Source organism: Atheta coriaria, unplaced genomic scaffold (assembly GCF_025399875.1).
Source record: "Atheta coriaria isolate IRGN ID8LTWV9N9 unplaced genomic scaffold, Caltech_Dcor_3.1 hic_scaffold_9_pilon, whole genome shotgun sequence".
Taxonomy (NCBI): Eukaryota; Metazoa; Arthropoda; class Insecta; order Coleoptera; family Staphylinidae; genus Dalotia; species Dalotia coriaria.
In genome coordinates this window covers 936,651-950,288 of record NW_027045451.1, presented here as the reverse complement: position 1 = coordinate 950,288, position 13,638 = coordinate 936,651, and the positions used below count along the sequence as shown (strand labels likewise).

The 13,638-nt window shown below is 34.5% G+C and overlaps 1 protein-coding gene across 1 annotated transcript; it reads left to right on the top strand.

Annotated features, from left to right (window-relative positions):
• Nucleotides 1–7,155: 7,155 nt before the first annotated feature.
• On the top strand, nt 7,156–13,502 carry LOC135798627 (probable basic-leucine zipper transcription factor N). The gene is given in 4 exon segments (XM_065311507.1): nt 7,156–7,354; nt 9,610–12,109; nt 12,112–12,613; nt 12,668–13,502. Coding segments are annotated over 4 exon segments (3,426 nt in total). The 5' UTR covers nt 7,156–7,339; the 3' UTR covers nt 13,077–13,502.
• The last annotated feature ends 136 nt before the right edge of the window (nt 13,503–13,638 follow it).

Here is a 13,638-nt window from a genome sequence, read left to right as displayed (position 1 = left end):
TCAAAACACTCAAAATTAATTTAATTGTTTGTCAAATGATTGTACAATCATTTATTTATATTTATGATGATTAATTTGATTGTACAATAAATTTGTGCAATTATTACTTAATCAAAAAGATAAATTGCTTATTAAAATCGCTGTAAAACATTCAAAATTAATTTATTTGATTGTCATTTGATTGTACAATCATTTGATTATATTTATGATGATTAATTTGATTGTACAATCACTTTGTGCAATTATTACTTACTTAAGAAGAAAATTGCTTGTTAAAATCGTTTTAAAACATTTAAAATTAATTTAATTGTTTGTCAAATGATTGTACAATCATTTGATTATATTTATAATAATTATTTTGATTGTACACTTAATTTTTGCATTCTTTACTTAATTAAAATCGGTTTAAAACACTCAAAATTAATTTAATTGTTTGTCAAATGATTGTACAATCATTTATTTATATTTATAATGATTATTTTTGATTGCAGTTTAATTGTACAATCAATTAGCTTTCAATTTCACTCTGCTTTTGGTTTTAACCTAATGCAAGCAATTAAAATCGACTTTAAAAAGAAAAATCTTCGTGCACAAGCTGATTTAACAATCATTAGTCCAGTCTATTGAAGCAAACACTTTCTTTGCGCGTTGTGACAGTGACATTAACATAGTTTTCACGATCCGCTAACAAAACGTTTGCAGAGCATTAAATTTTTAATGTTTTTAAATGTCAAACCTAGGATAGTCTGGTAAAACCTAATAAATTGTGTCGACACAAACCCACAGCGCGGAAAATTTCCAGATTACTCATTCATTACACAAGCAGATACTATTTATTAGGGTTGGGTTTGATTATTTATTTGTTATTGCGAATACAGTTCCGGTTTTCAAGTAAAATGAAAAAATATAGAGAGAGTTATGCTTTTAACACATTTCTTTATCTAAGTTATCAAATATTAAAATTTTAAGTGAAAGTACCACACATTTTCGATTTGCTTTGATTCGCTGACAAAAATTACAATAAATTTTGTGGGTCTAACGCCCACGAACGCATACATTAACCTAATAAATTTATTGTTAAATTCTTGTGCTAGTTATTCACAATTCAATCGAATTCGGTTGGAAATCTGTGCGTTTTGTGATTATTTCTTGTGTTGAGTGCAAATTAAACACTTTGATAATTGACACGCCGTGCATGGTCGATACCGATAGTAATAATCATGATAAATAAATAAATAGTTCTTTAAATCGAGGAGTAAATAAATTCCGCGCGTTTTCGATTGTGTGCCTTGCGCGCCTGCTTTCTCTCAGTTCACCAAAAGACCATACTCATCTTCACTTTCACCGAACACGACGACATTAAGCGGCAGGACGGGTCGTCTCGCAAAAAAACGTTTTCCATACAAATCGCTTCGTTTCGTCGTCGGTTTCGTAAAATATCGACGCGTGGAATTTCATAAATTTTAATTCCACCGAACAAAATCTTATGGTAATAATAGTTGATTGTGTGACAGGACAATGTTGGAGATACGGTACATGTACTGAACACGATAATCAGGCAACCCATCATACACCTTTCACATGGCGCACTGGTAATATACTACTACACATAAATTAAAAGAATTGTAAATTGTAAATTGTAAATCCAAGAAGACAATCTCACATTATTTATCTGACAGATTTTAATTGTTTTATTTCCAGGTAATCGTCGAGTACTTAGTATTTGATGTACTTAAGTTGAATAAACTTTTCAACACCTTTCAGTTTGGGACTGAACACTTTCAAATCACGCACTCAATTTAGTCATAAAGAACATGCACTCACGGAGTTAATGATGATATGCTATAATAATATAATTCTTTTTCATAATTAAATTTAAATTAACGTTTCAACACGTTTTTCAACGTTTTTTCTTGAAAATTGTGCGTAAAACATAATTACACATAAAAAATTATGTTTTTATGGAGTTTTTGTTATTTTTACGTTGATAAATGCAACAAATCATAAAATTTCAAATATTTTACAATATATTGCACAATATATTGTGCAATCATAATTTTAATTAAAAATACTCAAAATTTTATGTTTTTATGGATTTTGATAAATGCAACAAATCATAAAATTTCAAATATTTTACAATATATTGTACAATATATTGTGCAATCGTTTTACGACATTTTTCATCCAAATTATGCATAAAACATAATTTTGCATCAAAATTTTAAGTTTTTATAGATTTTTACTTATTTTAAACATTGATAAATGCATCAAAATCAAAAAACTTCAAAATATTGTTCAATATGTTGTACAATCCATGTTTTAAAATTTTAATCACAAAATGCTCAATACTAAAACCCCTGCAAGACAATTTAGTCATAAAGAATGCATTAGACGATTAAACATTCATAGATAGTACACATTCCGATTGCGTACGCGTGCTTGAACAAAATCGAACCGAATCAGATGAAACTATGCGGCAGCCATTACCTCCTCCTTGGTGGGTAACCCCATGCAAGCGTTTATTACGACAATAAATAACTCATGTTAGCTACGTTTCACGGTCGGTGTTCCCCAAGTTTTAAACTCTCAAAATTCTTCAAAGTGGTTAAGACATTTTAACGATTCCAAGGGTTACGGGAGAATTAAAATGACACCGTTCACATATATTGCTTAATTTCAATTAATTTCCTTTCTATAAAACAATTCGACGTTGTTAAAGTTTAACGAGACTTTAAAACACCCGGACACTTTTATTTATTTAGTGAATGTCATAAAAAGTTGAGGTTAGAAATAGAAATGAATCCGGTGCATTTCAATATATTGCACAATCAATATCGCAAGTTTAGCAAGGCTAAACATTAAACATGACTTTCGCTTACAATATTTACGTTATTTAGGCGGTAATTTGAGCAAACACGATGATGATTCGATGAGTTTAATGTGGGAATATCGAATGACTGGAAAATAAAACTTTTCTCGCGATGGCGCACACCGCAGAGATAGAAAGTGAAGATTCCATCTGCTTAGGAATACGAATATAGGTCTAGGACGTTCGGCGTCGAAGGCGCTTATAGAGGAATAGAACAAGTTTGTTCGCATCTAGACCCAAAGAAAAAAAGAAGTAAAAACTCGCACCGAAACCGTAGTTAAATTTGGTTCAATAATCATATGCCTAACATTACACTACGACGTGTTACACATTGTAATGTTAAACGAGTGGAAATTGTATTATATCATAACACATAACGCATAACAATGAAAAAAATTGTAACGGAAATTTATTTTGTGTGTGCTTGGGCAATTTGCGAGGAAATTATAAATTATCACGGTTGGGATTATTTTATTTTTGAGTGGTTTATTGAATGAACATTATACAATTTGTATTATACTATTTTGTAATCGCTTAATGAAGCAAGCGGACTTTTTATGAGTCAAGTTTTATTGAGTTTAATAACTTTTTGGAGATTTATTACTCATCTTATGTAGGTAGTGCTTGTTACTTCCTTAATTTAACAAGAATAAAAGTGTTTCTTTACTGTTTATGCATGTAATAATAAATTACATCGCTAAAATGCAAAGAAAACTGAAAATTTTGATTTATTTACGATTTTGAGGTTATGTTGCTTAAGAAATGCTAAAAAATGTGGAAAACAAAGTTTTCAAATGTGGGGTTATGTAAATTTTATATTAAAACAATTTTGAGGTTATGTTTACGAAGATATCGAATGTTTTTCACATTTAGGTGTGGAAAACAGTGTTGACATTAATTACATTGTTTTACAGTGTAGAAAACAGTGTTTTCAATGTGGGATTAGATAAATATGAACAACAATGTAAAAATAACTTATGCACGCCGATAAACTTAAATAATTAATTAGAAAGTACTGACGTGACATTATTTGCGACTATTCAAATGCAAAAATTGATTGCCGCTCCAAAAACTCATCGATTTCCATTCTTCAACTCACAAATCATAAATCACAATTGAAATTGACAATCATAATAATAATAATAATAAACAATTGCATGTCCTAGATTTCATTTAATTTCAATTACGAATCTCATTGTCGTTTGACACTACGATGACAGCAGTAACTAACCTCAAAAATTGTGAAGTATTACGGGTTGCATCAAAAAAATATCCGCACCTCAATTCATCACTACTCTAACTTGTTTTAATGTGATTTTAACGTGAAATTTGTTAGATAACAAAGCCATCTGCTAAAACAACGCACATTAATTGATTGATAAATGTTTACATAATCGACGGATCCGCAGCGAATGGAACTTTCTTATTTAATTCAATATGCATACACGCAGCGACTTATATAGCTGGAATATTGTAGTTTATTCTAATAAATTTGAATAGAAATTAACTAAAGATGTAAGATGTTACCCGACTTCCCACTGTCTTCTCTCGGAAGACGAGTTGGACACGCACAAAGAAACCAAGAGTTGACTGCAGCTTGTTATCGTCCTTTCATAAATTATTCAAATATTTTGAGATGTTGACATTTTTTCTGTTTGCTTTAGCTCGATGGACGCATCACGTAATTATTTCAAAGCTGAGAAAATATTTTTTAAACTGGGTTAAATATTTTGCAGGTATTTTTTTTTTATTCATTGAGAAAATGAGTTTTGCATGTTTTACACGCAATATTTTGTCGCCCACCTCTAGAAAATCATTAAAAACACAAGAAAAATAATAAAAATTATTGTTTTTTAGGTTAACTGCGTACATTCATTGATAAAACTACTTTTGAATGTTTTGCACGCAATGTTTTTTCGACCACTTGAAGAAAATTTGTTGTAATTCGGAAAAAAATCCAAAAATATTTAAATTTTTGAGTACTATTTTACATAATTGTTGATAAATATTTTGCTATTTTCGGTTTTATTCATTGAGAAAATGTTTTGAATGTTTTGCACTCAATATTTTGTCGCCCACCTCTTGAAAATGCTATAAATCATTAAAAACACAAGAAAAATATTTTTTAGGTTAACTGCGTAAATTCAATGATAAAAGTACTTTTGAATGTTTTGCACGCAATGTTTTTACGACCAGTTGTATAAAATTTGTTTTAACGCGAAAAAATCCAAAAATTATTGAAAATTTTGAAGATATTGATGTTTTTTTCTATTTATACGTAATTGTTCCGACCTGCGAAGATATTTTTTAAACGGGGTTAAATATTCCGCGAGTGTATATCAGGAAAAAGTTGACTGGTGTAACGAGTCTAAATACGTCCACAGAATTGCACGAACCACTGACCCAAATTCCTTTTTCTGCATAACGCTCAATTTATTGCCATCGCAGAGAAAATTTCATGTCTAGGCGATAAAATTCTCCAACAAAAAAATCCACGCACATATTATTAAATTAGGATCGAATGGTGATTGTGATTGTTGTGTTGCATAAATTTCCTTTCAATTTTTGCAACATTTTGAAATATCGTGAGAATCCGTTTTGTTCCAACCGCCGAAAATCCATCCACATGTTATTAATGAGCGTAAAATTGAGCTGGTTGGAAATTAACGCGCAACACGCAGAAAACAATTATCTACAACAATAACAGTAACAGTAACAATGCGTTGTTATGTGTGTTCGTGCGCGCGCGGATGACACGACGCGCACCTGATGATAATATTTATGTAACAACAATCACCGTACAACAATTGCACTCGTGTCTGCGCAACCAACGCACAAATCACTTCTTCTTGTTAATATCTCACTATGTAGATTACACTCGGGTGGAATACTGTGTTTTATTCACGGTAATGAAATTAGGAGTGGAATAAAATCGACAAAGTGCATGGCATGCACATGGAAGTTGAAAGCACTTAGTGGAAAACGAATGTGACATTTACTTTCATGCATCGATGCGTAGAAATTCTAATTGTGATGTAGTAGAACATGGCAATTGCAATTCCGGTAGCTGTAATTATCATTTACGAGTGCAAATTGACCGTAATTATAAACATAGGTGGTTAATGTGTGTAAAAACGTTCGTTTTTTTAGGTTAAGTACGTTTATTCATTGATAAAAGTATTTTTGAATGTTTTACACGCAATATTTCGTCGCCCACGGCTGAAAAATGCAATAAACTGCAAAAATTCATGAAATTTCAATAAAAAATTAATTTTTTAGGTTAGCTACACTTATTTATTGATAAAACTACTTTTGGATGTTGTACACGCAATGTTTTATTGCCCACTTTTGTAAAACTTGTTGTAAATTGGTAAAAAAGCAAAAAATTCATTCATTTTATAAAAATCGTGTTTTAAACATGAAAAAACGATATTTTAAAATTTTTCTCAATTTTTGAATGTTTTACACGCAATATTTTATCGCCCGCCGCTGAAAAATGCTATAAACTGCAACAATTCTCGAAATTTCAATAAAAAAATAATTTTTTAGGTTAGCTACACTTATTTATTGATAAAACTACTTTTGGATGTTATACACGCAATGTTTTTTCTCCCACTTCTGTTAAACTTAGTGTAAATTGGTAAAAAAGCAAAAAAAAATCAAATTTTATAAATATCGATGTTTTAAACATAAAAATAACAATATTTTAAAAATTTTCTCAATTTTTGAATGTTTTACACGCAATATTTTGTTGCCCGAAATTTTAATAAAAAAATTAATTTTTAGGTTAACTACACTTATTTATTGATAAAAATACTTTCGAATGTTTTGCACGCAATGTTTTTTTACCCAGTTATGTAAAACTTGGTAAAAAAAAGCAAAAAAATTCATAAGTTTTATAAAAATCGATCTTTTTAAACATGAAAAAATTTTTCTCAATTTTTGAATGTTTTACACGCAATATTTTATCGCCCACCACAAAAAAACCGCTCAAAAGCCCGAAAATTAAAAATATAAAAATAGGTAGCAAAGTCACAGGTTGCCTCCGTCGTGTGTTACCATTGTGATCGTCTCCTCCGTCACACCGTGCGAGATGATGTATTATTCTTGCGCGCGCCGTGAGCCAGCGGCGAGGCAACTTTCTACAAGCCCCTTTCATCCCACACTTGTCCAAATACCCTTCCACCTTCCACTCAGCCACCGTCGCAGCGTTCCGTGGTTTCGGTGTGTGTGCGAAGAAGTCTCACCGGTCCGGCGCGCGCGACTCTTCTTCATACTCTTCACGATCATCACCAGCGCCGGTGTGTCATCTTCTTTTGTTCGTTGCCGGAGCGGAAGACTCCCGACGAGGATGTGTGTTTTATTTTTTTAATCGCTAGTGTTAAAAAACTCATTAAACATTTAAAAAATTATTTTTTTTAAATTAAAAACAAGTGAATATCAACAAAATTGGATTTTTATATCGTCGAGATGAAAATAACAATCGTAAGTATTTGATTGAGGTGATTTTATTTTATGTATTAAAAGAGAGTATATAATGATTTAATTTAAAATCATTGGTTACTTTTCATTTCTCTTTTGCCTGAATGCTAAGTTGACTTAAGATGAATTCACATGGTGTATAGCCAGTGTAATAAATGAAGATGAGCGGCGAGAAGAAGCGCCGAAGTGAAATCGACTTTCCAAATTGCTGAACGCGTGCAATATCTTATATCAACTCGTTTAATTAACCAATCATTCGATACGAAATTATAAATTAATCAGTTATTACCGTGGAATGTACGGCTTTAGTTTAAATTCGCATCAAATCTTTTCAATTTTCACTTGACTTTTGAACTTTAACTCAACGTAAAACGCAAAGTTTCATTTACATTCTGCATATTTACATAATTGCAACTTGTTAGACACTTAAAACCTTTCCACACATAAAAGTTATTGTTACTTTCTATAACATCTTAAAAAATTAAATAATTGTTAATTAAATTTCATAATCTTCCAGTGCAATGGAATCACATTCACTTTAAACGTTATGATCTGCAACATGCTGCAATATTGATTGCCTAATATTATAAACTATACTTTCATTTCCAACGTGTATCAATATTATTTGTTGAGTAATAATTGAGTTTTTAGATTTTTGAGGAAATAAAATTTTTGCAGTCGTCATCAAAAATTCATCAATCTGATTGTACAGGCTTTTTAATGATAATCTACAAGATGCTTTTGCATGAATTATTTTATCATCGCGAAACACACAACAAAGTGCACCGCCTACATCGTGTGCTTCCTCAATTTGAATCAAAGCCACATTACATTTACTTTCTCATCAAGCTGTTTGTGTATTCCCAGTGCTTCCTTTTTTCACTTGTGTTTTTCGTTTTTATTTTATGAACGCCTGAGAGCCGCGAGAGTTTGTTGACTAATAAAGTCGCATCAATTAAAATTTGATTGTTCATATCTTCGCGGTGAATGTTTTTGACCTAGATTTAGTAAATTGATCGGCAAAATTACATCATACTAGATTTACAAATGCAATTAACTATATAATTTATATTTCTACGGATGAAATTAAGAAAAAGTGTTTTTTGGGTTGCATACATAAAAATTTACCTATTTTTCTTGCTAAATTTTAATTTATTATAAATATTATGATTGTTTTACTGCTTGAAATGTTTTGACGTGCAGTGTAACGTAATGTTACGAGTTTGTTGATGAATAAACGGAAATGTTTTCCATTGAGAATGTGAAACTCATTCGGCGTGCGCGCATTCATTATTTATTGTTATCATGTTTGTTTTATTGCATTACGAGTGCTTGCAAGGCATAAATTTGTATTGTGCGCGCGATCTTACAAGTGACGCGACCGAAAACGTGCTTTTAATGTGAATCTAACGTTTTTATCTTGATGAAAGTGTTGAAAATTTTACTTTTCTCCAAACTCCTCACAAAATGCTAATTTACACTCACAGAAACAAACAAATTTTCAATTTGTTAATTAAATCCCTACTAATATTATAAATGCGAAGGTCCTGATGTTTGTTACACTTTCACGCAAAAACTACTTAACCAATCATCATGAAAATTTGTACACATATTCTTAGTGGTCCCCGAATGGTTATAGGCTACTTTTTATTTAATAAAAAATTATTTTTAAATAAAATAAAGAAATTGTTTAGCCAATAATACCTCTGCATCTGGCTATTTGACTACTTTAACGCCATCTAGCATTCCAGCAATGAAGCTCAAACCTAAGTACTATAGTACCATCACACTGTATTATCACACTGTATTACCGACAGCTACGTCAACATCAAATCCAATTGACTACACTATGGAGACTGTACACTATACTTCCATAGACTATACTTTCAGCCATTTTAAACTTCCCGCCATTCTACTTCATTGTTACTTCTTCTGTGACTACAGACGCGTACGGAAGCAACTTCATGATTTTAGATTTTCGCGGATAAAAGCTAGTAATCAAATAAAAATATGTTAAGAAAGTAAAACACTGTTTAAGTAGGTTATACTTAAGTATTCGCATGTTTTTAATAAATATTAAGATGTTTGAGAGTGTAATAAACGCCGTCCCTTTCGATTTCATCCGAGACATTCTCAAACGACCGATTAACGATCATGTGAAGCTCATCTTTAATTTTATTAACGCTCGTGCCCTCAATCGATGTCTCCGCCTCTAACACGCTTGACCATTTGACTAATAAGTTTCACACGCCTTTCAGATCTTCTTCGCGGCGCTCGTGGTGTATGCCTCGGCGGATAGCACGCGTCCCACAAAGAAAGATGACGCGATCGACGCCGCCGGCAACAGGGACAAGAGAAATTCCGGCTATGCGGACATATCGCACCAGACGTATCCGCGAGATCCGCGATTAGAAAGGCGCATCTCAAACATTCCGACCGGGCCACGCATGTATCCGGCCTTCTTCCCATCCGGGATGCGGCCGTACACCTACTATCGCAAACAGAAGCCCCAGCTTCCTCCGTACGCCGTACAAATGGAACCATTGACACATTATTCCCAGCGTGATCCTCTATATGATCCCACATCGTTGAGTACTCTACAACAACCTCACAACGACTTAAATAAACCAGATGATCAAACTCCTGATAATAATCATTTGAGTGAACATTACTATGGTCCTCCTAGACATCAATACATCGAACGCCCTGTATATATTAAAGAACCCGAGCCTATTATTGAGATTATTATTAAAGAGGCTAACACGACAGCAGCGCCACCGTATCAGGATGTTGTACCATTGCCACAAAAGAAGAAAAAGGAAGAAGTGCAAGTTTTCTATGTGAAATACAAGAAGAACCCTCATGGAACCGGGAAAGATAGTGTTATTTATGATAAACCTATTCCTGCCTTGTCGCCCATTCAAGATGATCATGATGAAGAACAACAGGAAGAACCGCATCATGAGGAGTACGCTGCGCCGACTTATGCGCCACCTGTGGCGACGACTACAATCCGCGCGATTATCAAACCTGACTCGGAGACCTTTCATGCGGATAGCGGTATTCATGTAACCTTTGGCGGACAATCGCATAATCCGCACGCGGAGAGCTACTCGCATGACGACGACATTGTTGAGTCCGCGCCGCAGCCGGCACTCTCGCATCCGGAAGGTCGCCGCTTTCCGAACAACAATGGTCCCACTACTACCACTTTCACTCAAGAGTACAAGCCTGAGCAACGCCTGCCGCAGCCTTACAGGCCGTTTAACTTCAACCAGCGACCGCATAATTTCCATCAACAGCAGCAACAAGCACTGCCGGCGTTTAACAACAACAATAACTTCAACGCGCCTCCGCCGACACTCAACTCGCAACTGTTTAATAGTCCGGTACCAAATCGTTTTCCGCCCGGAAGGCCTAATTTTTCACAGATTAAACAAGGACCTCCGCAGGTGATCAATAAGCCGTATCAATTCGAAAGACCACAACAGTTTAATTTCCCAAGGCAGACACATTTCCCTATTCAGCAACAACCTCCGACTCATCAGAATCCGGTTGTGTTTAGTCACAAGCCTAGTTTTCAAAATGGACCCGGGCCGGTGACGAAATTCAGCCAACCATCACCACATTCGTTCCAGTTGAGTCAACAGTTACCCAATCATCATGCTCAGCAAGTTTTTCATCAGGGGACCAATGCGTATAGCTTCCAAACGAATTTTGCTGAACCTACTCGGTTTAATCATAATAACAATAATGATAATCAAGCATTCCAAGGGAATAATCATCAGTTCCCACAGAATTATCAGACTATACAACAGACGAGACCTACTCTTTCATCCCCACCACAATTTCAACAGAAACAACCGATTCAGCATCAAAATCAACAACATCAAAACCAAAACCAAAACTTTAACCATCAACAGTTTTCAAATAACCAAAACTTCCAACCTCAATCACCACCACAACAACAACAACAACAACAACAACAGCATCATCAGCAACAATTGCAAATACAACAACAACAGAATTTGTTAAATCAACATAAACATATTATTCCACCAGGCGGTGAATTGATTCCTGCGTTACCCAAATATGAGCAACACATCACTTCTCAATACGCAACTGGACCTGATGGTACCCTCAGTCCCCAAAACTTCTCCGCACAAGTCCAACAACAATTCAGGGACTTCCCACAACCACAAAACAATCATGTGCAACAACCAATCAATCACAACTTCAATCACCAAGCCCAGAACCAGATTCAACAGTATCAGAGTCAAAATGAGCAAGTTGTACAACAATCCAATCAAAACCAACAACAGGTTCAAAGCAGTCGTAATGTAGACAACCATAACTTTGATTTCAACCCCAATCAAAACTACTACAGACCTTCAACGCAATCCACAACACCTTCTTCATACGTAACCAGTCCTAAACCAAGCAGTACAACACGTCTTCAAACCACCACAACAACAACAACAACAACAACACCTAAACCTGAATCAACAACGTTAAACCTAAAAGATTTGAACATTGAACTGCCTGATGAAGTCCCTGATGATCTCCGTGAGCAGTTGTTGTCTTCTGGTATTTTGAAGAACGCTCAGATCTCTGTTTTGGATTATGATAAAGTAGGGGACATACCAATCTCAGCCCTACCACCAGATCAACTTGCTAACTTCTATGGAGCAGGTGGTGCACAACAATTAGCATCACCAAGTGAAACTAAACCAACTGTTGTACGTCCTGATGGATCAAGTGTAAAGTAAACCCAACAAATGAAGAAGTTGATGAAATGGAACCTGTTGCCCAGGCGTCAACAATGAATGAAATACGTACCCCACCAGTGGAGATGAAGGTGGTAAGGTATGATCCGGAAACAGAACAGGGTCAACAAGTTCAGGATTCGTACCTGAAAGAAGGCGCGACTCAAATTCAACCGGTAGTACTCAATGATCAATCGTACAATCGTTATTTGCCTTTGAAAGTCAGCGGGACAAAGTTTCCAATCCCGGATGTGCCTGAATTGAAGGGTAAAAACATCAACAGTGTTGTTGTGTTAGCTCCAGTCGACTACAACTTCTATAAACAGAGAGTTGTACGTGCAGCGGCTGCTAACCTAGCAGATGACATTCAGCTGATCAAAAACGAGGCTTTGAAGACGTTAGTTAAGGATCCATCACAGGAAAACTACAAGAAGTTCTTGGAGCATGAAAAGGACGCTGCGTCAGATAAACAATCTGTGATCTTATTAGTAACAGGGTATGTTGTTCACATTTTGTGTGATTTTTGATTATTTTCATTGTTTCTTTGTAGATCTGAACCAAATAATCGTGAGATATTCATGTATGATGTTGGTACGATGAGTGTGAGTAAATTAGATGGTGAATTGTCTGCTGCTTTCGTTGATGCAGCCGAATCTAATACATCTGAAGAGAAGGAAGATGTTTCTTCACCTGCAGCTTCGAATTTGGTGGAGACTAAAGTACCAGCTCCAGAAGGTTTAGATTTTGCACAATTGCAAGCATCAAATGATGACGATATTGAATTGCAGCCAGCGGCCTCGGAGCTCTTTGAGACTCGGGTACCAATCATTGATCCAATGCAGGGCGATCTGGAGGCGGCAGGAAGCGAACAACTTGAACAATTTGTCGATATTGACAGCGATGATCTGATGCCGGCCGCCAGCGACGAATTTCGAAATCCCAGTTACAAGACTGAGTAACCGCCATCGCATACACATACAATCAACACTCATTTCATAGGTTTTTTTTATTATTATTCATCTTTCATTGCGTGACGATGATGAGGACATGTACAGTTTGGCGCGTTGAACAATCAAGCAACTTTAAAGTCCACACATATGCTGTGTAAACACACGCTTCTTAATGTGTTTAGTAATGTTTTGTTTCGTTTCCATTGGGGTTTTAATTTATGATCGTCTGTGTGCATTTTATTCTTATTTTCCGGGTTAATTTGTGGATTTTAAACTTGCCTCAAGTGTGTTTAAATTAGAAGCGTGTTAGCGATAAGTTTAGATATATAAATCGTGCAAAAATGAATGTGTACAGTGTAATATAATAAGTGTAATAGAATACGGCGTACGTTTAGATTAAATTTATATCAAGGAATAAATTCTAATGCATTTTTACGAATCTGTGTCATTGCTTTTTTATTTTGCTTTACAGTTGAGGAGAAATCTTCAACAATTAACTATTCAAGATCAAAGCGTTAAGAAGCAGTGCTAATATTTGTGTGAATGTGCAAATTACTACAATTGTGTACAG